General features: G+C 38.1%; 1 protein-coding gene across 1 annotated transcript in view; it reads right to left on the bottom strand.

The window, feature by feature from the left end:
- Window positions 1-11,819: 11,819 nt before the first annotated feature.
- Window positions 11,820-24,589, bottom strand: part of SNX18 (sorting nexin 18) — a 27,166-nt gene continuing 14,396 nt past the window's right edge. Inside the window, exon 2 of the mRNA XM_072416697.1 lies at window positions 11,820-12,564. Coding sequence (XP_072272798.1) covers window positions 12,311-12,564 — 254 coding nt within the window. The 3' untranslated portion in view covers window positions 11,820-12,310. The remainder of the gene's footprint in view (window positions 12,565-24,589) is intronic.

The raw sequence follows: 24,589 nt of genomic DNA, 5'->3' as shown, positions 1-24,589 counted from the left end.
ATTGGGCATGTCTATAATACATAGTTACAAGCTGTGTATAAATATTTGTAATTGTGTAGAAATGTTTCACTGTTTGAACTGTTACTGTGCAGTCTTAACTATATTAATGCTCTTTTATATCAATCTGTCTCACGCTCCCCTGAGGATGCCTAGTTAGGTGAAACATGTCGGGATTCGAGATGTACATACTTCCTACAAGTGTCCTAAACACGATACCCCTATATAGGATTATGGACTTAAAGGGATTTGTATAGTATTCAGTCTCAATAAACCCCAAAAATACTTAAGGGTATCAGACTATAATTTTTAATTTATTTTTGTTATGATGGTCACCATCATCTACTTGAAGTTGTTTAAGTTTTTGCACTGGATTACATGTTTGCCTTAAAAAAAAAACTCTTTTCTCTTTTCAGTTCATTGGGGATTTGTAATCTTTAAAAGGTTAGGAATCCCTTTCAGAAGAATCTGGAAGCAGAAGTAAAATTGTAGTCATGAGGAAGTGAACTGAGCACCAATACAGAAGAGTGATCCCCCCAGAAAATGCAGTACTTTCCAATATTTTCTTTAACAGTGAAACATACATTTCTCATAAGAAAAGCTACAATTCATTTGTTGAGATTTGGGTGAATGGAATTAACTTAAATTTTTCTTCTCCTTTCTGAAATTCCTTATTGATGTGGGAGTAGGTCATGAAATCTGAAGCAGTAGTGTGTTAGCAAGCTTCAGCTTGTAAAGTTGCTGGTTTATGCACAGGACTAAAAGGATGTGGTCAGACTAATACAACTTATGTTAAACATTTGGTTATAATCAAGAAGATAACTCATACTGACCATAGGAGATGCTTATCATGTGTATTCTTTTTCTGCTTTCTGTGTTTGTGAAATATACCATTACTATCCTGTAATTGATCACAGACTATGCAGAAAGTACAAAGGACTCCAAAATACTATAACTTGTTGTTATCTCTGTAAAAATGCACAATTAATTAAAATGTATTCAAGAGGTTAGTGCAACAAGTAACATCTACTCAATAGTAACCTTATTCTATACTGATGTTTGCAAAAAACGCTGCCAAATCTAATGTGTATAAGTTCATGAAAAACTCACCACTGCATAATTAGTAGAACTCATCTTCATTGTGTTCCTAAAGATCCAGACACAGTCCCAATTGGTTGTCGCCATCTTGCCTTAACAAAGAGAAGATGAAAGCAGCCTGCCAATCTCAGCCCTCACGTCAATACTTTGTACATATGTTAGTGCCTAGAAGGGGTGGTTGGGGTTGAAGACTTAGTAGCATTCTTGTCATGGCAGTAATAGAGCTGTTTAGGTTGCCCACTTTGCCTATTTTGCATGGAGGAGTATTGAAAGAGTCACCAAATTTCCCCCTTTAATACATATATTTAGGTATTTCTATTAGCTAGCTATATTCTATTGAAAATATGCCAGCTCAAGCAATCCTTTGAAGAGGAGGCCAACATACATAACAATGCCATCTGGCAGGTTGTGCTGTCTTCTATTTGGGGAAGAGGCTGATATTTTTTTAACCTAATTTTTTTTTTCAATACAATATTTAAAAGCATTGTATCTCATAAGCCTCCGAGTGGGATTTTCCTTTTGGAATTCATTGCCTACAGCTGACTGCTGTTCTAGCTGAATGTTTAGGGTTACCAATATTCCCATATTTGTTATTGTCAGCATGCAATTAGGGGTTACTGTGTTCCATGGCTCCAGACTAACTCCCTCTATTTTCCCATTGCTGGCATCCTTTTAAAATGCTAGCTGCCTAACTGTTCAGCTTACCAACTGACTGAACCACTTTCTAAATCACTGGCATTAAAGTATAGAGATCCGAAAAGTATCTGAAACACTTATTAAGTTTAAATGGATTACCAGTCAGAAGTACTTTATATCTCTCTCTCCTCTGGCAGGAGGCACTTTTCTTAGTTATTGCCACCAATACCTCAGGCTGACAGTGCCAGCTGCCTGACAAGTGAACGGGAGCAGCGTTTTAGTACTGTTATCAAGCAGCCTTCAGAAGTGAGGTGTAAGGTATGTAATTGTCCTATGCTCCCCACAATATATGAGCATTATAGCGCTTTACTTGGTAAGAGTGGGAGCTAATAAAAGGAGATATTTTGGTTGACTGAGTTGAGCTTTGACATGATCATTGCCATAAGGTCAACAAAATTAGAAAGGCAATGACTGATGTAGAAGGAATGGCAAGACTTTATAATGCTACCTCTAGAGAGCTATGCAAGAGTTAATCATTTTAGAAAATTAAAAAAGGCATTTAATACTGAAGACATGTATTGTGGGTGTTAGTGTATCCTTGAGAATGCTATGTGTCCTTCTTCCCAGACTTGTTGGGTTGGAGTGACCTAAAAAGAAGAAAATTGTAGTTATTGATGTCCCAACAGATCATGAGAAAGAATGCAGCTGGTAATATACAAAATATAATATAATATTATCATAATATTGAGTTTCTGACAGTATAACAAAATGTTTGGTCAAAATGAGATAGCAATGACCATGCAAAAGTTTAAAATTGGTTAAGATATCAAAGAACTGAGTGCTGATGTTGGCATTTTCTGTATATGTTTTAAGAAATGCCATTTCTTTTGCCTGACTCTTAGAGGATAATGGGCATTCCCTGGGGTATACCCGGTTTTGTGATCTGGAGCTGTTATTGTTTTGAACCATTGCACCCATCCAATAAAGAAAAATTATTACTTTAATTTAAAGCAGGAGTAAACTCTGGAAATTAAAAAAAAAAAAATGAGAAGAAGCATCAGGTACTTTATTGTATAAAGGACAAGCAATGTCCCTTCTGCAACAAAATGATCTTCCCCGTGTCATTTCAATTTTTAGATACACTCACCTGTCCCATTATCGCCATCTTCTCCTCTTCCTGGTTTCTAATTTCAGCCTTCCTGATTGGCTGGACAGGACAACGTAACTGCTGTGTGTCATTAAGTTAATTCAATTCTGGCAGCCTCAGGGATGCTGGGACACCTCGCACATCCCCGACATCCTATGATGAGCTGCACAGATTTGACACCATGGCCTTGTTGAATAGCATTACATTTCTGGTATAGTTCCTGCCTCTGCAGGACACTATAGTGACACATGGGTCAGTGGAAGAAACAAGAGTGACCAGTGGGGAACATGCTATTCCACGCACTTGGAAGTTTGAAAATGGGATCAGTGCTGCAGCTACAAAGCAAAGTTTTAACAAATTCTATATAAACCTGCCTTCTTCTCTCTCTCTACCTTTCTTTTCTTGTTGTCCCCCTGGCAAGATCACTTTATGTTGTAGAAGACAGGCCACCACCTTTATTTATAGATAGCTTTGGTGAATCTGCTTTCATTTGTGGCTAGTCAATCCTTCTTGGGATGAACGAAGAAGATTGTATTATCCTCCCACAGCTTTGCTAGAAGTATTTCTGAACTATGACAGTCTACACAGATTGGAGGCATGGCCAAGAAGCAAAGCCTAATGACATCAATTGATTGATTGAAAGCCTCAGACCTAAATTAATATTCAATTATACAGATGAGTAACATAAAAACTGTATCCAATATATACGCAATTAGTCATTAATCATAAGCAGAGAAAATGTTAACACCTACACTACAAAGTAACTCAAATCAACACAATGCTGAAATATACTGTATTCTGATTCTAAATGAATTTAGGAAAAGCAGAATTCTTTTTGCACAAGCGGAATGGGGTACAATGAGGATACATTTTTTGGGGAACATGAAAAAACAAGAATAATTGTTAGAGAGAGGATGTAGTAAAATCAAATAGATACAATCAGCAAATTGCAAAACTCAAAGCTAAGCATTTCAAAGCTAAGCATTGTGGTATGTCCTAAGACAGCACAAGCAGCTTCTATCACTGTGAACAATGCAGATTATTCTTAATGTGTAGCTAAACCAAAGGAAAGGTAACATATTGCTGCTTACCAGTCCTTAGGTATTCCATGATTCATTGTGGGTTTTTCCTTTATTTTTACCTGGTATTTCTGCCAGCAACATACCTGTCCTAAGGCTACAGCATTCATTCAGTGCTACAGTATATCTATGTTGGAGTAAGTAGAACAAAAATCAGGTTCACTTTAATGTCCACTTCTAGCTGCAGGGAGCTCAGAGCTAAGGTGATACAAGTCGACCTTTAATTCCGGAAAATTGCATGACCAGCTCATTTTATAGTCACTTATTACTACCAGTAATGAGGTTTTTTTCCATTACTCAATATTTGAGACATACATTAAACATAGTGCAATGTATTATTAATATACAGCATATTTATTATTAATAATATTGTTGTACATATTTACTTTTCACTTAGGTTGTATATAGGTGGTATTGATTTTTTTTTGGGGGGGGTTTAGTTATGTTGTTTCTATATAATGTAAACTAAATCATGCACCATAAAAGTAATTGGTTGTTTAACAAAACTGACCCACCATGCAGTGTCCACAGCAGGTGGAAACTAATGACCCCAAAGTTCCTCTTCTCCACTCCTATACTTTGATTAATGTTGAACTTACCGTGTATACTGGTTCAGTGTTTTGCAGTGTTATGCCATATGTACACATCATGTTACATAAGTCTTGGCAGTGAACACTGGGCTGCAATTTTTAAAACAGTAAGAGATTAAGAGAGTAAGTATGAGATCATGTGATCTGAAATTATTGGACAATATTATTATTATTTCACAAATATTATTTATAATTCAAGCAAACGTGAAAAATGGAAGCTGTCATTACTGTCCTTAAAAACTAGTTGCCTGGTATACCGACCCCCTGGCCTAAATATAATCCAAGGCACTGATCCGGGAACAAGTATGAATTTGGGGAAAGTAAGAAACCCTTATTTACATTCATAGTTGTCCCACATCATTGACTTCATGTATTGGGGTCTGCCATGGCAAGCAGTATTTTCAGAAGGTTAGAAGTGTTTACTCTCATGACAAGTTTTCTTGTCAGGTAGTTTCCCAACTTGAATAGTTTTAATGAGTGTCTTGACATCCTCATGCAATCATCTGAGTAATGGTCTAAACTGTAACACCAAAATATATTAGAAATATAGACTGCATACTGATTATACTATATATAATATACCGATAACAATATATTCAAAATTGTTAACCCTTCTAAAAAAAAACAAGTAATATGGAAGTTGAGTCAACAACAGTATTCAATTGAGGGATGAGTTATGTAATCTGTGAAAAAATAAAAGATATATTGCCTGGACACACTCTAATATTTAGATGGAGCACCTTTGGCTTTGATTACGGCACGCATTCAACATGGTGAGGTTTTTATTTGGTTATACAATGTTACAACATTTCCGACCAAAGTTGCATTCAATTTTACCAAGATCGCGTATTGATGATGGGAAAGTTGGACCCCTGCGTAAAGGTTTCTCCAGCACATCCCAAAGATTCTCAATAGGGTTTAGGTCTGGACTTATCCATGTGTGAAAATTATACCCAATTGAGCCCAATGACTTCCGGCATTGTCTTGGAACATGCCCCAAGCTATCATAGAGCAAAAAAAATCCATTAGTGGAAAAACCTTGTCGTTCAGTAGTCAGTCAACCTAATTTTTTGGGTAAAAAACCTTACAGAACCTAGACATGACCAACTGAAGCAACCCCAAATTATAACTCTGCCCCTGCAGGCCTGGGGTCTTTATGACCAGGCAGTGTAAAAGTACCTGGGCATGGTTTTCCTGAATATGGAATGTGTTTGCAATGCAGGTCAACAGATTCTCAATTGACTTTGAGTAAGTAGACAGCTCAAACGCTAATTTGACTTGCATTTGGTTTCTTTGGATGGAGCAGAGCTGTGTTTGGACTACAGACAAAGCAGGTCAAACACAGCTTTATCTTGTCAAGTGATTTGTTTTACATTTAAACATGTGCAGTTAAAAAAAGCAGATTGTGCAGAAGGCTGAATGATGTCTAGTATACAATCATCAGACTTAAAACATCTTTTGAATCAACCATTCCGGCCTAACTAAACAAGATAGCCAAACCACCTGAATCTGGAGAGCAGTGGGTGAAGATAATAGTAACATAGCAAGGAGAGGTTAGTTAAAAAATTGTGAACAGTTGGGTAAGTTTATTTTATAGGCAGTCTCTTCTGCAATAAGAACCTGCTTGTTTACTTTTTTTAATTTTTAGGTTTGGATCAGTTTTACGGAGAGGAGCCTGAACAATTGTGCAAGACTATATAGGGAAGGCTGGAATTCAGCTTTATGTATTTTAGATGTTCACATTTCCTAATAAATTCTATTTAGAGACAACATGAGATTTGCTTAAATAATACAAATAGCACTTGGACACTACAAAGGTTGTTATGGTGAACCAAAACCAAACAAAGGTTGGAATACACAACAGAACTACAAGTGGGTCATTCTTTAAAAAGAACCATGCTTCATTACCATTCATTTGTGCTCCAATGCACAAGACATTTCTTCAACTTTGTACTGAGAGAAGTATGTAGGTTGAATTATGATCTCCTTCTGAAAATACAAGCTGCTTGGCTTCCATGCTGATTCATAGGTTTCTGTTCATTCTGGTCAATGACCTGAAACAGTGCAGGCAGAACTCCAAATCTACATACTTGTTTCAGGTCATTAATTTAAAGTATTTGATTCAGCAAGTTTCAAGAAGTGCCGAAGCCTTTGAAGTGATACCCAAAACTCCAGTTCAGATCTGTGTTTAAGATTCACAAATGAGAGCAAAAGGCTGTGTTAAAAACTTAAACATGCTGCAAAAACTTGAGGAAAGCTTACAATCTGCTTCATAAAAAGCCACCTCTTACAATATAAACCCCTGTGAGGGAGGCTTAAATGTAGGCACATATCATATGGTAAAGCATATATAACTTGAAATACCTAGCAACAACCCAAAATGTTCTTCTCTTTAAAAATGTATAGCTGACCCTCTATTGCCAGCCAAGATATGAAAAAGATAAAAAAAACAAGACTTAATATAAAAGGACCATTTTTCCCTGTTTAGTTTTGAAAACACCAAAGAGTGACCACAGAGGATTCGGCTCAAATCCCTGCATATATAGAGGGCAACTAAAGACATTGACACACCACAAATAGTTCTTTATTAAGTTAAACATCTTCAACATACCAAGAATATGTCTAGTTGGGTGTTGGCATTGTGTTGAAGGTGTTATATGACTATTTTACCCACTTACAATACATAGATAAGTATTTAAAGTGGATTGCTCAATTCAAATTATTCCCCATATGCCGGTCACCTTTGTAGTTGGTTTTATCCAGCATAAACACAATAATAGAGAAAAACTAAAATAGGAGGCCAGAAAATAAAGATTTACTATAAAACCTAATTAAATATTTACAATTCAGCCAACTGATTTCCAAAGGCACCAACACGTCATTTTCAGGTGAACCTGGTGATGGCTATTTTGAAGTCAGTTTAGGAATCTATTGTTCCTTAATATTGACCCAGGCTTTTTTTTGTTGCCCCTGTGAGTCTAGTGTACTTCATAGTCCAAAACAAGTGCCACTTGTGCCATTACAACTATTGTTTGGAGACTGCTACCCAAATATTGGAGGTTAATTTGGATCTCCAAATGAGTACAGATTGTCTTCTACATGATTTAGGAAGCAGAGTAATTCTGGGAAACACAGAGACATACCCTCATGTCTTAGTTATGTGTGCAGCACTCATGTTTTTGAGATTCCAGATACTCTAAAGTAACTTGTTGGGTTCAGGGTACCTTAGGAGTTGTACAACACTAAGGGTTCTATTTATAAAACAGGGAATCCGACATACCCTAATGAATTACTGACATTAAATGGCCATAGGCCTAGAATGTAAAACTCTCTGTTTTATAACTAGAGCCTTAAAGGGGAATTACAATAAGTACAATATATGTATTTTATTTCCTTTAACAATGTTTATCATTTATCAAAAGTTTATTACTGTGATGGGATAGGTGCCACCAAAACATAAATTGAAGAATACTTTTTAACAGCATCACAGACAGATAAAAAACAGATACATAAAAATGTTTTTTTTTAAGTAAGGAAACTAAAGAATTTATCTACTTTTTTTGTCTGGTTCTCCATTACAGATTTGCCCCCACTTCCTGTCTCATAAAGGCTGTTGCAGGAACAGGAAGTTAAGGGAAATGTCTGTAAGAGATACCCAAATAGCAATAAAGTAAAACATACACATGTTCTGGATTAATTGGATGATCACGGAGGGGGAGGATTAGAATTGGATAAATTTAGTTTACAATGAAAAGCTTGTTTTAAAAATACACAAAAAAGCCTGAACGTTTTATCATGATGGCCTAACAATATACTGCGTAGAGGAGACGTTCATTCAATTTCAAATTCTTATTTTCACTGTTTTGTGTGAACAATGACATCATTTGGCACCTCTTTATAAATCCGCCACCCCCGGTTTTCCTCCTAAGATGCAAAGGTAACACATCATGTGTAATTTCCACTAAACATAGGAGGGATGGAGAGTATAAATGCATCCCATGCTATAAAAGAGAACCTGTAATCTTTTTACTATTTTTCAGATATACATGTGAAATATGTCAGCTGAATGATCCTAATAAAGGGTGTTGGCGTTTTACAATGTACTTTGGTCTTTACAAACAGGCGTGACTCCTTGCAATTTTTCTAATTTAAGATACCAGAGCTGATTTACTTGAGGAGTTGGGAATCTTCTGATTCAATAAACTGCTTCTAAATTATCTAAGCATATGAAAAGCAAATTCCTGGTATTTTATTTTTGCAAGAGATTGGGTGTATAAAGGTTTTGCCTTGTACAAGATTGAATTGAAATGGTTATTTATTGAGTAAAAAATCTCTTTTCTCCATCAAAATGCCTGTTTGGAAACCAGAGACCCTTAAGCTCCAACACCAACAACAGCCACTTATTAGCTCTACTTGGTAAAGGCAGTGTCAACCCGGCCACCATCATCTATTCTGATGGGCCCACCGCTATGATGGTTTGCTGCAATAGCAAAAAGTAATGTGTGGACATCATCAAGGATTGCTAAAGCTTGGATCAGAATGGCTCTCTTTGCATTCTGCCACGACAGAAGGACTAAAAGTAGATGTAACATATGTGCAAGCATCTCACTTTATTACTTTAACTAAAACAAAGACACTTCCATTACAGTGGAGCTAAACTTGTAAAACTCACCTGACCTCATTCTGTCCCAGAACATTGGCATCTTCATCCTTTTACTCCTCAATACAATCTTCGATCACCTTGATTGGTCGGGCCAGTATGGCGTTTGTTCATTGCCAGCATGTGAAAGGAAAGCCACAATTGTTTTTTGACAGTTTTCTGGAGCAAACAGGCAGGTACGTGGGAATAATACAGAAAGAACATCGCCTATCATGTGAAGCAATCATGATCTGCATTATCATGCATTTTAAAAGTAGAGCTTTAGGGTTCTATTGTTTACACAATACTCTAATATTAAATTCATTTGGTAAAGCTGACATAGGTTTTGATTAGGGTAATTTTTGATAGATCAACTTTTATTTTATGGATAAGCATTGCCAACGCCTCCTACAATGTTGCAAACACTTCAGTGACTTTTGTACTTAGAAAGTTGAATAATTAAATGAGCAGCACCCTGTTCCAAGACCATTCATTTCAACAACAATCTTCCTTTATTTTATTTTTTTTTATCTGGAAAAACCTCAAGACTTAAAAATATCACTCAAGTGACACAATCTGCTGCTCATCCAGCAGCTACATAAGAAGATATGAATGAGAGCCACCGGGCAGCACAGTGGCTCAGTGGTTAGCACTCAGTTCTTTGCAGCACTGGGTCCCAGGTTCAAATCTCGGCCAGGACACTATCTGCATGGAGTTTGCAAGTTCTCCCCGTGTTTGCATGGGTTTCCTGTAAGTATTCCTGTTGCCTCCCACATTCCAAAAGACATATGACTATGGTAACGATTGTGAGCCCCTTTGAGGGACAGATATGGACATGACTATGGACTTTGTACAGCACTGCTTAATATGTTGGTGCTATATAAATACTGTGTAATAATATTACATGAGGGAAGGGGAAAAGGAGCTGGGCCAGATACTAATTAGACACTCCCAGAAAAGGTGATTGCTGGTCTGTGTGAGAAAGGAAGCGCCATTGGACCTGCATGACTGAGAAACTACCGTCTCTTGGAGAGGTAAGTGTATTCTTCATAGCATAGGTTTCCTTTCAGCTCCATGCACAGTGTTCATTTCAGCATGAGCAGACCCTTATAAATATTCAAATTGCCATCCTAAAATTAACTTTCAGTCATATTTAATTATAACCACATCACCAACTGGAAAAAAACAAATACAGAAAAAGTTGTCTGGTACATTCATTGTTATTGAATGCGACAATGGTTACCACATATGTAACTCATATAAAAATGTATTATTTTGATTATATATATGACAAATAAAACAATAATTGTGTTTTTTTTTTCACTGGGTGTTAATCTCTTAAGGTGTACCAACCATCCCATATACAGTTTTTACATGATATTTTAATTAAGAATTTTTTTTGAAAAAAGACCCAAAATCAGAGAGTAACAATTAACAATACATAGAATGTGTTACTTGTGATATGGTGGCGGACATCAATTCTCAGTAGTTTTACAGAAATTCAGCTTCTTATGGAGAGAACAGCTCTACAAAGAGTGTCTGAGCGATATGTAAACCATGATTTACATATATAATCAAACATTTCTATCTCTTAGGGAAGATGAATTTCTTTGTTAAACATTTTGAGAACTGATGTCCATCACCAGATTTTTTATAATAAACATCAGCTGGAAATCCCATTTTTGACCTTTATTGGATAAAAAAAACTATAATCATATGAAAGCAGAATTTTCTATGAAACACATTGAGAACTGATGTTCACTCCCTGATCTTTTTATATGACCAACAACATCCATGAATCCGGTTTTGGGTCTTTCACAAAAATTATGATTATTTGAAAAGTGTTCAAAGGGTGGTTGATAATTCTTCCATTGTACTACAAAATGTAAAACATTGTTTTAAATGTAAGGTATATTCATTTGTTTCTACAATTCACATATGTGGTTACAAATGTATTTCATGATGCACATGAAGGTCCCAAACTATTTTTTCAACACTCACATGGAAGCCCAGGAAAGGCTTTTTTCACTTTTAGCCTTGGGCTCTGACCACCCAATGATAAATTAAAATGTATAACCGACCCCCTCTATGTTTCCTGCAACTCAATAATAAACACTGCTTTGTTCATCCTTTCTCAACCTTTTTAACATGGGGGATTCTTTGAAATAACTTTCAGGTATTCAGAGAACCTCCACTATATTATCCACAGCTCATAGTGTATTATTAGCATGGTGGTCAGTGTGAGGAATGTCTCTTACATTGTCGGCCATTGGGTAGAATTTCACCCTTACAAATAGCAAAAAGGATCATTGGTGTCTCCAAACCCCTAGCAACCTCAGAAGGAACCCAATAGAACCAAGGCCCAAGGTAGAAAAACCCTGGTGTCACTTATACTGACCTGAGAAGGCACAAAATGCTCATTTGTCAAGGAAACCCTAGAAACCTCTGGAGGAAACCTGGTTGTGAAATACTGGTTTCACCGTTTATATAATGTAACCAAGATAGTCAATCCCATGGACAAAAACTGTATAAAACTTGACTTTCTAACCGAGTAGTGCTAGGTTCTCTGTTGCCCACCATCCAATAGATTAAAACAGAAGACAACATGTACATCTACATCAGACGCATCAATCTCATGTGATAAAATATGAATTTATTACTAGAAAAAAAAAAGGATGTTTAGGAAGGCACAAGAAAAGTTGCTCAAGTAGAAGTCCTGTAAACAGAGGATTTGTTAAATCCAAAATGTAATAATAAAAAAAAAAGGCAACTGATGACATTTCGTGTGTGTATTAGTCCACCCAAAGTATGCACTGAGAAATCATACTCCCAAGGAACGGTAAGGCAAATCTGCATACTTCACAACATAGGTACAATGGTAGTGTAAGCTTAGATAATATAATTTAAATATAAATGTGCTATGCTGGATCTATGTGGAACTATTATATTATGGTTCCAATGTTTTCTGCATCACAGTATACTAAAAAATAAATGTACGACCATTCGTGTACCACCGCCAATTATTGGCAACAGGTTGTATCTTGTGTTGGGGGGCAAATACAACCCCCGGATTTATGCTTCCCCGAATCGAGGAGAAAAATGTTCGGAGATTCCAAAATGATTACTAAGCCGTGTCGTATTTTTGTAACGCCTCCTCCAATTTTAGCGTCACTTTTTGAAAGAATGTTATCTGTTGCTGTAGGAAATGCTGCATTTGTGATTTGAAGTCCCGCACGCGGATTTTGTGAAAGTGCTGGATTTCTGCCAGGGTGGCATAGGAGATAATGTTACAGCGTTCTTGGATGTCACTTGCTTTCTGAAGTTCCATCTTGCCTTCTTCCACGTGCTTCTTGCTTTCGCGGACTTTGGTTAGTGCACCTACTGTAACAGAAAAGGAAATGGTTACAGTTCGTAAACTTTTTCCTTTTAACTTTTTATTCATAAAATTGTTGACACAAATGTACTGATAACATTTTATGCCCAAAGAAGATCCAATGTTTACCCTCTATTCTGCATCTACAATCTGAAGTTGGGGCCAATATCAACTTCAATATGAAATGCTGTGCTTGGCATATCAGTGTTCTTCCCAGCCTCTTTTAGCTGGGTGCACTACCTGACACTTCTCAGTAACCACCTGGCTGTTTTTGGGTGGTTACTGAAGAGTCGGGCCTGCCACCCACCTACAGCTTGCTCCCATCCGGCTAAAAAAAATCCTGGGTTGAACACTGCATATAAATTCCAGGTCCCCGTGTGCGCACAATTATATATTTGTAGGTTTAGTTTCACTTTACTTTTCTACAAAAATAAATGGCCTGTATTTCCAAAATAGGCTGTTACACATACATATTTGAAAGACCTTTTAATGGCCGTTTTTACTGACTGGTTGAGTAAGATCTATCAGTAGAAGCCCTATAGGAGATGCTCTGTGTGTGGGTGGTTAGCGAGGGCTTTGAAGTTTATGTGGGTCATGACCCCGAAGCATCTTGCACGCAGTGTAAGATTTGTAGGCAAAGGCAGACATTCTTTTCTGTCATCACAGCCAAAATACCTCTTCTTTAAAATATGTAATTACAGCACTTCGTTCTGATGGGAAACACAAACTGGAGTTTAGTACCAACATTGAAGTCACAGGAAACTATGAGTTCATACAAAGCTGGCAAAATCTGTCCTCCCCCCTTTTTTTCAGCCTTACACAGACGTACAGGCTCCTTTCCTGGACAGAAATTACTCTTATCTCTATGCACAATGTGAGCCTCTCACGAAGTACATTATAAGCTACAGCAAGTCTGATAGGGACCCCTCATGTCTTGGCTGGAGGATGTTGAGCATCATCTAAGTCCAGCTTTCTTGACCTTTTTAACATGGGGAACCCTTGAAATAACTTTAAGGTCCCAATGGACCTATGATAATAATAACAATATCCAAAGCTCAAAGTATGTCAGTGTGGTAGTCTTTGAAAAGAATGCCTTTTACATTGCTAGCTAGTGGGATGAATGTCACCTTTACAGATAGCCAAAAACATAATTGGTGTCAGTAAAACTGACCTGTGAGGCACAATTTGCTCATGGAACCCCTATCAACCTTTGGAGGAATCCTGGTTGAGAAACATTGTTCTAGCCTTTTCCCTAGGCTGTGTCATCTCTAAACTCACATCATTTCCAGCAACATCGAGCCCAACCTCGATCAACCTTTTTATTTCTGAGGAACCTTTGAAATGATTTTCAGGTTCTTCAGGTAACCCTGCTATTGGGGATTTAATGTAGACCCCACAGTACATTACAATAAGTTTTAAATAAAAGAACAGGTGAACTGGCACAACTAGTACAAACAATTTTGTTACCAACCTCTTACAAAATGATTTTCTGCAACATTCATAATTGAAATATAACTGAAAAATGAAGGCAGATGTGTGATGTGGTGTCCGCTAACATTACAATGGTTAGTTGCATAGTTAGGTTATGAAAAATTGCCCCCTTGGTATTCCAAAGCCGTGTTTACAGGAGATTAATCCAGCAATACTTACAGATCAAGGAACCCCTAGCAACCTCAGGAAGAACCCTATAAGAACATAGTTGAGAAACCCTGATCTATCCCACCCCCCACCTAACTGTCCCTGGCCCGTTTTTTTCATGTATTTTCAATTTCTTTTACGTCGTGGAGCTCAGCATTCTACTACTTCTGTTATTGGAAGCTTTCAGAATTATGTTCTGCTTCTATTGCATTGCAAGTACAAAGGGGACAATTTCCACTTTCCCTTGTAAAATAAAAGAATCCAAAGCAAAAGTAAGAGAAATCAGAAGCCCACTGACCAAAAGCGGCCATTTTTTTGGTTTTTAATGGGACATGGATAGATCAAGCATGATGGTAAATATTAATTGAAAATACACACAAGCAGCAACCAATCACATTTGACTGGAACTCCAATCAATTACTATATTACCAGAAGGGCCAAAATTGTAAGCGTGCAGGTTTTTGGAATTCTGACTGGGCAGAATTAATCTGCTTGTTGATAGCAGGCCTCGGACATGCAGCTAAGGCATGTATATTCTTTCTTATATGGCAACCTGTATAGGCTTTCATCATACTTGGATTACCCAGGGTTGAGTTTGTAATGACAGAAGCCCATCTACATTCACTAGGAATTTCTGACCTACTAGTAAATGTAATCCAGTTTCTTTCTAGATAAGCAAATAGTTTGTAGTAGCAAACAATGCACAGCAAAATCAAAACAAAAACTGGTACAAATTACCACTGTCTGATGTGTCAAGACCTCCTCACTGTTTCCCAGTTCAGATGTCCAGGTGGATGGCGGCCCTAGACCTTGGAAGTACATGCTGGGAAAACCACTTATACCCTCCATATATCTAAACTAAAGAACAAAAATGTAATATATTGCCTTGCTAGTGGCAGAATTATTATTATTCTTTTTTTAAGGCCAAGTACATTTTCTGCAAGCAGAGGCAAATGCTTGTTGAGCCTCTCGGTAATCTTGTGTTCTAACTTTGTGGACTGAAATCTCATGGTTACCATCATTCCTAGATGTCTCATGTGAGCTTTAAATCAATGAACTGCTATGTTTAAGAGAGTGAAACCGGAGGAAGGATTTGTAGTCCAAATTTAGAAAATGCTGCTTCTTCACAGATACAGAGCAGTTATTGTGGTCACCATAGGACTGTGTTAATGGCGGAATTGCCAAGTGTAATAAAAAGGAAAAACTGGAAAAAAGGAAACCGATAAAGCCACCACATCTAAGGAGTGGAAAAATTTAAAGAAATAAAAACTTGTTTTTGGTTTTAGATATGTTTTAACTCTGTATTGTCCTGTTTTCCCCACACATTTATGGGAAAAGAAGCAATATATAACACAGGACCAGCAGAGGTCCCCTGATTAGCCTGCCTTAGATCTGGCTGCCAGATGGAGTTTGGTTCCCCATGAGTCAGCAGCAGAAGCATCCAGCATGATCGGGATGACGTTGACGAGACTCCATTGCAAGATGTGGAATTTACATTTCAGCAGAATAGGAAATGCTGCAGCCAGCACGGTATCAGAGTCCTTACAAAGAGTAAAGAGAAAGGAAATACTAAACAGCTATTACACCAACATAAAAAGATATAATCTGACCAATAAAACAAAATCCTCTGCCACGTAATACACCACAAATAATTAACCTGGCTCTTCTTACAGCACTATAATCATAAGATAACCATTAGACAAGATCATTTGTTTTACACGGCTAGAGACGTAATCCATTCATTACTTGACTATCATTAGATATAATCTATCTTATTCAGACCTGATTATGTGTTCAGCAAAAGTTTTCAGCAAACAGTATAAGTAGCAGGTGACAACACAGACGTGTAACATATTAAAGTAACACTGGGTGACGTATTTAGGGCCAACATCAATGGCACCTGTTTGATAGCAGATTAGGATTCTTCTAATACCATCTAGAATTCATTGACAGATGCAAGTTTATTTAAATATACTTGCATAAGAATTATAAACCCATCTGATGGGAACAAAAGCCATTTCAACATAGAAGAACCATTGAATTACCTTTAAGGTCTCGGGGACGCCTAGCTAATAAGATGCTTACATCTTCAGCCCACTGTGCATTAGTGTATTAGCAGCACGGTAACATGGCATATTTATTACCAGGAGATGCTCTATATGACAAAATTATTGTCTGTTGGTGGGTATACGCCTATAGATTGGTGGTCAGTGGGTAAAATGCTCCCTACATTGGTGGTCAGTGTGTAAAATGCTCTCTACATTGGTGGTAATAGGGTAAAATGCTCCCTACATTGGTGTGAGTGGGTAAAATGCTCCCTACATTGGTGGTCAGTGGGTAAAATGCTCCTACATTGGTGGTCAGTGTGTAAAATGCTCTCTACATTGGTGGTAATAGGGTAAAATGCTCCCTACATTGGTGGTGAGTGGGTAAAATGCTCCTTACATTGGTGGTCAGTGGGAAGAATTTTCCTCACATAAATAGTTATTAGATAGAAGGCCCCTTACATCAGTAGTCATTGGGAAGAAGGCAAAATGAATTGCAGCTCAAGGAACCTCCAGCAAATTCTGCAGGAACCCACGTTAAGAAAGGATGCCTTATGAAATCAAATAACTACTACAACAACAATATATGGTGGTAATAATTAGATAAAAAGACAGTTTTAAATGTATAATTCTTTTTAAACAGTATATTGTGTTGGCTAAAACTAGCTTATGAGCAGCATATTGCAGTTCTTAAGGTATTGGGATCAGATATGGTTATCTAATATACCTACCTTAGAATAATGTTTCTTGGTGGTTAACTGGCTTCCCCCCACAAAAAAAAAAATTCCCTTAGACTATATGGGATGTTGGATGGTGAGCCCCTCTGCGGGGCAGTTGGTAACTTCACTATAGACCTCTTTTCCTACAGGGTTCCCTTTCTTTTTGCAATGTCCTTTACTTTATCAAAAGAAATTCTAAGGTGCTCAACTTGATTACTTTATCTCAAAATATATTGTTCTAAATATTTATTGTTTTATTGTTATATTCTATTCTTCTTCCAGATTTTATGACTTGCAATCAGCTTCCATGCTGTATGACTGTAGTGAAAATCGATACCTAAACATGCCACCTGAACATTACGGCAGTGTTCTTCCTAAACTCTTTTAGCAGGGTGCACAGCCCAGCACTTTTCGTCAACCACCTGGTTTTGGGTGGTTACTGAAAGGTTGGGTCATAATACAGCCTAAAAAATTTCTGGGTAGAACACTGGCAAAGGTAAGCTAATGTCAGCTTCTCCCTCACATGAAATTGCTGGACTTGGGTTGTCCTCTTAGATGAAAGTAACATTCTCCCACATACAAGGAAGGGGAGTAATTCGAGGTGACTCCAACAAAGTAACCAAGCAGCTAGGAAGCTTAACAAAGCTAATAAAGTTGGTTTCTATGAACACAAATGGACACTCGAGTGACTAAAAATTAGAAATTTGCCAGCAAATCTCTTGAAACAGACTCAAAAGTTTTTACTCAAAACTATCTCAGGTGTGAACTACATTCTTTTCCTCACCAAAGGGCGAAAAAGTTGCCTCGCCACTATATCTTTTCCAAAATTTAGAGAAAATCTGAAGCACTGCTGAGAAATCATTACACACATACAAATACCAATGCAGTGGAAGTTAATTCAACCAATTAGGACAGGTAATAAATGGTTTTTCCTGTAATATATCCCTGCAAGCCATTTCTTCCAAGCAAGGCCGTCAAGGTAAAAAAATATGCAGTAAGGAAGTACAGTTTATTCAGCCAGACATCTATTTATAGAGACTTTATCTGGCAGACATGGAAAAGTAAAGATTTACTGGATGACCACATGAGAATTACAAAAGTATGTATTTATAAATTCCTATTTAGACTTTATAACAAGCCAGAAAGAATTCTTACACAGATGTAGGCTTTGACTTGATAAGGGTATGTATGAGAATCATGCTTTGTCCATATTGATTAGTACAGAACCAATGCGAGGCCTTGGAGGGCTTCCAGATGACACAGATTTATAATTCTGATTACCATTTTCAGCCTTAGATTTATCAAAATATGGGGCCAATTTATAAAACAGAAGTAACCTCTTATCCCAGTTATAATGGACAATGGCCCCAAGGGGTCCTGATACATGACAGGGCATGAACATTTAACTGTGGTGTACAGAGAAGATCTGTCTCTGTTCTTCATTATAAATCTGCTTCATCTCAAGAACATAAACACTAACATACTTCTTCATACACGTCTTTGTGCGTAGCACTGTTCTTCTACATGGTCTAAGTAAACACTAGGCCAGTCTTTCTCAATCAGGGTTCCGTGCAGCCCTAAGGTTCCTCCAGAGTTTGCGAGGGGTTCCTTTGTGACTCTCAGGTTAGTTTAACTGATACCAGCGGCTTTCTTTGGCTATCTGTAAAAGTGACTTTCTTACCAAAAGACAGTGTACGAGAAATTCATAATGTGCGCTAGACAAATTATACTCTTGAGTTCTAAATATACCGTGTTTCCCCGAAAGTAAGACCTACCCCGAAAATAAGACCTAGCACTTTTCCCCCAACCTGCCCTAATATAAGACCTACCCCGAAAATAAGACCTAGTAGAAAAAAAATAAAAAACCTTCCTCATCCGGAACTTAAACTTATTTTCCTCCAGACGCAAAGAGTGCCCTCTTGTTCTTTGTAATGATCTCTGGTCTCAGGCTGCCCTTAAACGTCTCTTCTCAAGGGAGAAGCCCACCACCACCACCAATGGTGAAAAAAAATGGCTCTCCTCCTTCCTTTGTACGATATCTCCTCACTAGCTGCAAGCTACACAGTAAGTTGATGGGTCCACCCCTCAATTGGATGGAAGTGCCATTCATGTGCCTAGCCTATTGAGTAGATCCTTTACTTCCCTGTTAGATGGAACAGATCTTCTGCCTCTCATGGTTCTACTCTATGCTGCTTCCATTGGCATCAGATCACACAGATAGCTGTGAAGTAGCGAAGTTACTACCTGTGAACAATTTGAGTTCAGCAACCAACAACCACCACTGGTATTTCTCCATAGTGGTTGACAAGCACAATAACGGTAGTAAAGCACAACCGAATGCCAGGCACTGCAGGTAGAGTCCAAAAGCGAGATATACTGTGGTGGTTGACTTGAAAACTGCATTTATGAACCCTCTCATTCATGTTTGAGTATGGATGTAGTAGTCAATCAATTTTTAGTATGTGGTTGACTGCCCATGAACTGTGCCCTTAAATTGCTTGAAAAGCAAATGTCTAAACCAAGCTTTAAATAGTCTAAATAATAAACAGGACACAATATAATATTTATATTATTTGTATTCAATTTGATTTAGAAGAATGTCATAACTGACGCTGGCAGAGGGGCACAGCAGAACCTACAGGATGTACAGAAGATTCTAGGGCTGTTCTCATGAGCTCACCAACATATCATACAAGTTGAGCTTGTAATAAAGAAATGTATTTCATCTATTTTGTTTCCATATAAACAAAACTGGTATCCTGGATAATCTTAAGCAATAAATTGGCACTCCATTTTAGTTTATGTCACAATACCAGCAGGTAAAAGCTTTGAAAGCGTACATAATCAGTTTTGCAAGTGTTAACTTCACAGAAATATGCTAATGAGCAACATTGAACATGCTTGTTAGAGAATATTGAAATTTACAGATGCTGAAAAATATCTAGCTGTAACCATGAGCCTTATTTATTAAAGCTCTCCAACACTGGAGAGGACACATTTTCATCAGCGAAGCTGGGTGATCCAGCAAACCTAGAATGGATCTGGTCCAGGACTGAAAACATTTGCTAACAAATAGCAAATGACTTAAGAAACCCATACCAAGTTTGCGGAACCACCCAGCTTAAACGATGAAACTGTATCCTCTCCAGCCTTGCAGAGTTTTAATATATCAGGCCTATAGTGTCAGGGGTCTACTCTATACCTGCTGGCAGGGCCATTTATCCATGTGCATTCATCTGCAACTGCTGCCACCACACCGGCACACTGCAATTCCCTTGAACCACACATTCCTCTACAAGCGCTGCACCACCACAACACGGCTCTGTCACACCATTTTCTGCCCGTGTGCACTTTTGACCACTCCAACTTTACGCCCTCATCTATTTTCTAATCTAACCTTTTTAATGGATGGGTAATTGTTGGCTTCATATTGATATTTTTACACTTCACTACTGTTCTGCCTGTACAACGAATGAGCACAATTCTGCTTTTTGTTTAGGTTGTTGCACTCACATAGCTTTTCTAAAAAGCTTTTCTAGAAATCTGGCAACTCCCAAGCATTCCACTTTGTGAACACCAGTATTACGCTGGAGGAACAAGGAGTTCTATTAGACTAACATTACCTCAAGGCACAATTTTACAATGTGCATAGCACACACTGACCCCCACATTATTAGACATTACACTTCAGGCTGGTTATGAAAAGCATTACGATTAAGAATAAATTAATTTTATTTACCACAGCACAAGCAAATGTAATTTTCCATTTTACCTAATGCTTTTATCATAATGTAACAAATGCTAGAAGGGTAATGGACAAATGCAGAGAACTATTCACTAATGCATTGATATTCCCATGAATACCAGGAGTTCCACACTTCACGCTGGCTATATATGGGCTCAATATAGCAAGGAAAGTGTTTGCATTGCCAACCTGCCAATAAAAATTCTGCGGGATTGTCTGTGATTGAGTTGCCGTCAAATTCTTTAACTTTGCCAACATTTTCTGGATTCTGGTTTCCAGGGTAAATTCCTAGGTGCCATTTTCTAAACCGGCAGTTGTCTGCCTTGCTGGAGTAAGATTTTCTAACCAAAGGTGCATGCATATGTTTTGCTTTGTACAGCCTGTAAAATCGAACCATCCAAATTAAAGCAGATAGTAGGTCCTCTCACACTCTATGGAACCCTTTCCAAATCAGTTGCTTTTAGCAGGAAAAAAATAACCTAAATGGAAAAAAAATTAAAGACTAAAGGGTTATGTCCCCATTCTTTTGGAAAGATATGGCGATATTCTCATAGATTAGACTGGGACCACACATTTCAAAGGAGACTTGGCACAGTCTGTGGCCTTCCACATACACTGATCGACCAAAATAATAAAATTAAGATGGAACATAAATGATGGGGAACAGGAAAACAGTCAGTTCTTGAAGATATGTTGGACCAAATCGTGGTGACCGGACAACTGGGTCAGAGAATCATGTGTCCAGTGAACCACAGACCGGTCAAAGTGCCCATGTTGACCCCTTTCCACCACTGAAAGCTACCACAATGGGCACATGAACATCAGAACTGGGACGTGAATAAACGGAAGGAGGTGGCCTGGTTTTCTTCAAGATCATTTGGATGGCTTTGCATGCATTGTTTAGTTTGAGAAAAATATGGCAGTGGGATTTATTATAGGAAGGTTGGTGAAGGCAGCGTGAATTGTGCAGAATTCTGCACTGTCAATATGTGCTTCCTGATCTGCTACAATCAGAGTAGCTGGCAGGTACGTACCGTATTTTTCGCTGTATAAGACGCACTTTTTCTTCCCCAAAACTGGGGGGGAAAAGTGGGTGCGTCTTATACGGCGAACACAGTTTTTAAAAATAATTAAAATAACATACTCACCCGATACCGCGATCCCGCGTGCTTCTCCTCTTCTCTCCTCTCCTCCTGGCTGCAGTGGCACAGAGTGATCAGAAGGGGAATTTGAAAGGCACATGAGTGATCAGAAGGGGAATAATCTTTCAGAATCTTTTTTTCTAGATTTTCCTCCTTTAAAATTGGGTGCGTCTTATATTCCGGAGCGTCTTATACGGTGAAAAATACTGTATGTTGCATGGACAAAGATGTCAACCCAGAACCAACCATTGGATTCAAACAAACATACAGCATATTTTTAATGCAATGGCTGTTAGCCATTCATCAAATTAGGCATTTAATAATTGCTGGTAAAGTAATCGGATGTGAACAAACTATTAAGGAAGCAGAACAGTTACTGTTCCGTGTTATTTATGTATAACCGCAGTCCCAAGAATCGGGGGGAATTTTTTACAACTTGAACTGAATGAAATAGGGCATTTTATGAAAATCTTTTTGCATTGCTCACGTCAGAAGCCATTCTAACCCCCCACCACCCCACCTGAAAATCCTAAACCAATGGTTATAAATTTCTTTCCTTTCTTTCCACACCTACACGGCACTGAACATTTTCTACAGGATGTGAAATGCCCCACAGTACTGCTATCTAAACACAGAATTGATTTGTTAGCACAAAGTTACAAGATATGCAACACTTGTGAGATGCCAACCATATATGTTGACTCTAAAAGGGCCAACAAGGTAGTAAACTAGGTTTTCTTAAAAAAACAGTTTGTAAAATAAATTTTACATTTGATGTACCTGAGAACCAAGGCCAACTTTGTATGGTCAATTGGTTTTAGGATATTGGAGGGTTTCCCCAGTGGGGGATATTGAGCTTATTCACACATCCATGGTTGATTAAATACCAATAATGTTTTAACATGCTGGTCTCAGCCTGCAAGTTTTTGCAAGGTGGGAGGAACCTGGAGTACCTGGAGGAAATCTACAAACAGAACTGCAGATAGTGACCTGGCTGAGATTCGAACCTGGGACCCAGCACTGCAAAGGTCAGAGTGCTAACCACTAAGCCACCATGCTGCCTGCATACTTGATAGATCTAGTAGTCTTGAGCTTAGTACACAGATTAGCTGCCAAGTTCATGTTTGACCAATTGACACTACACACATGTACAAGATCTTGGCTTTCCAATCGTTCTTTGGAATATATATATATATATATATATATATATATATATATCATAATGATATATCATATATATAGATATATAAATATGATAAAACATGGGCAGATCAGGGTTGGGCACCAGGATACCCGGCAACGCTAGCCTCCCCTGCACTCGTGGGGACTGAATGAACTACATGAAATTAGGTCATCCCAACCCATCAAGATGGCTGAAGCATGCAACTAGGAAAAAAAGAAAGAAGAAGATGGAAATGCCCAACACCATGTGACAGAACGGGGAAAGGCATGCATAGCGGGGTTTAGTTTTGCTTTAAGTCTATTCCGTTTGTATGAAACCACAATTGCACTACAATGCTGGTAATAGATATCAAGAGGACTACAATCAATCATTATAACATGGAAGGAACAGCTCCAGTGCTATGGGACCATTGGGAATAAGACAGTATTTTATCAGGATAGATGCTCCATCCATAGTGTCATCTAAAAAGTGCCATGAGGGTCCATTATTGTAAGTGTTCAGCTAAATGGAACCGGCATACTCATGTTAATGGAAATGAGAAAAAAAAGGAGCAGCCCCTATAGCTATCATAGGCTGGCTTTGCTCAGCTCCAGAGGTTAACAAGTGTAATCGTTAGAGGTTGCTAAACCCCAAATTAACAGTTCCATTAGATGTGTTCGGCATCTGGGCCTCTCATAGAAATGAAATCATTGTGCAACCACCAACTGTCATCCCAGCTCTCCAACTACTTTTATTACTATACTTGGATGCCTTCCAATTCTTCAAATTGTGAATACAGTTATACAAGTTGCACAGTATCCTCTATAATATCTTCCTTGTCACAATTCAGATAAAAGCTCCCCAGGAAGCGGAGATGAAAGATGACATTTGCACAGAAACATGAAGCAAATTGTCTTGGTGACCCCAAACTTCACACAGCATATGTTGCTAAATTAAAAAACATATTCCACCTACAAAGAATTCACATTGCTAATAGAAAACCTTTAAATCGTGTTTGTACATACAGGAAATGTTGTATTTGTGTATGAGCATTCCCTAGACTGGCAAATGTAACAGCAAGCTGCTATGAAAAAACATGTATCCAATGGCAAAAATGTACCCTGCCGGTAGCACATTTCCTGTCTCCTCGGCATACTGCATCTCTGGGGAAGAATGCTATTTACCTGACCCGGGATCAAAAAACTTAAAGTTTAAATGTTGGATCAGGCGGGGCATTATTGCAAAAAGGAACAAGCGATGTCCCTTCTGAAATATGCACTTTTACCTACCTGATCAGTGCATGGAACTGTCAAATCACTGAGCTGCACATTATCATTATTAGCTAATATTTATATAGCGCCGACATATTATGCAGCGCTTTTCACAGTCCATTATGATATCACTAACATGCCCATACTAGAAAATCCTGGCTTCCCCCCAGGTCTCGGAGATTGCATAAACTCCTGCGAGCCTACGCAGGAGTTACATGATTGTGGCCTGGCCAATCAAGATGGCTGAAGATGGAAGGAAGGTGACCAGCGACAGAACAGAGACCTATTTTCACAGTAAAAGAGCATCA

Source organism: Pyxicephalus adspersus, chromosome 6 (assembly GCF_032062135.1).
Source record: "Pyxicephalus adspersus chromosome 6, UCB_Pads_2.0, whole genome shotgun sequence".
Lineage (NCBI taxonomy): Eukaryota > Metazoa > Chordata > Amphibia > Anura > Pyxicephalidae > Pyxicephalus > Pyxicephalus adspersus.
The sequence above is the reverse complement of the archived record's forward strand: the minus strand, read 5'-3'. Positions and strand labels throughout refer to the sequence as shown.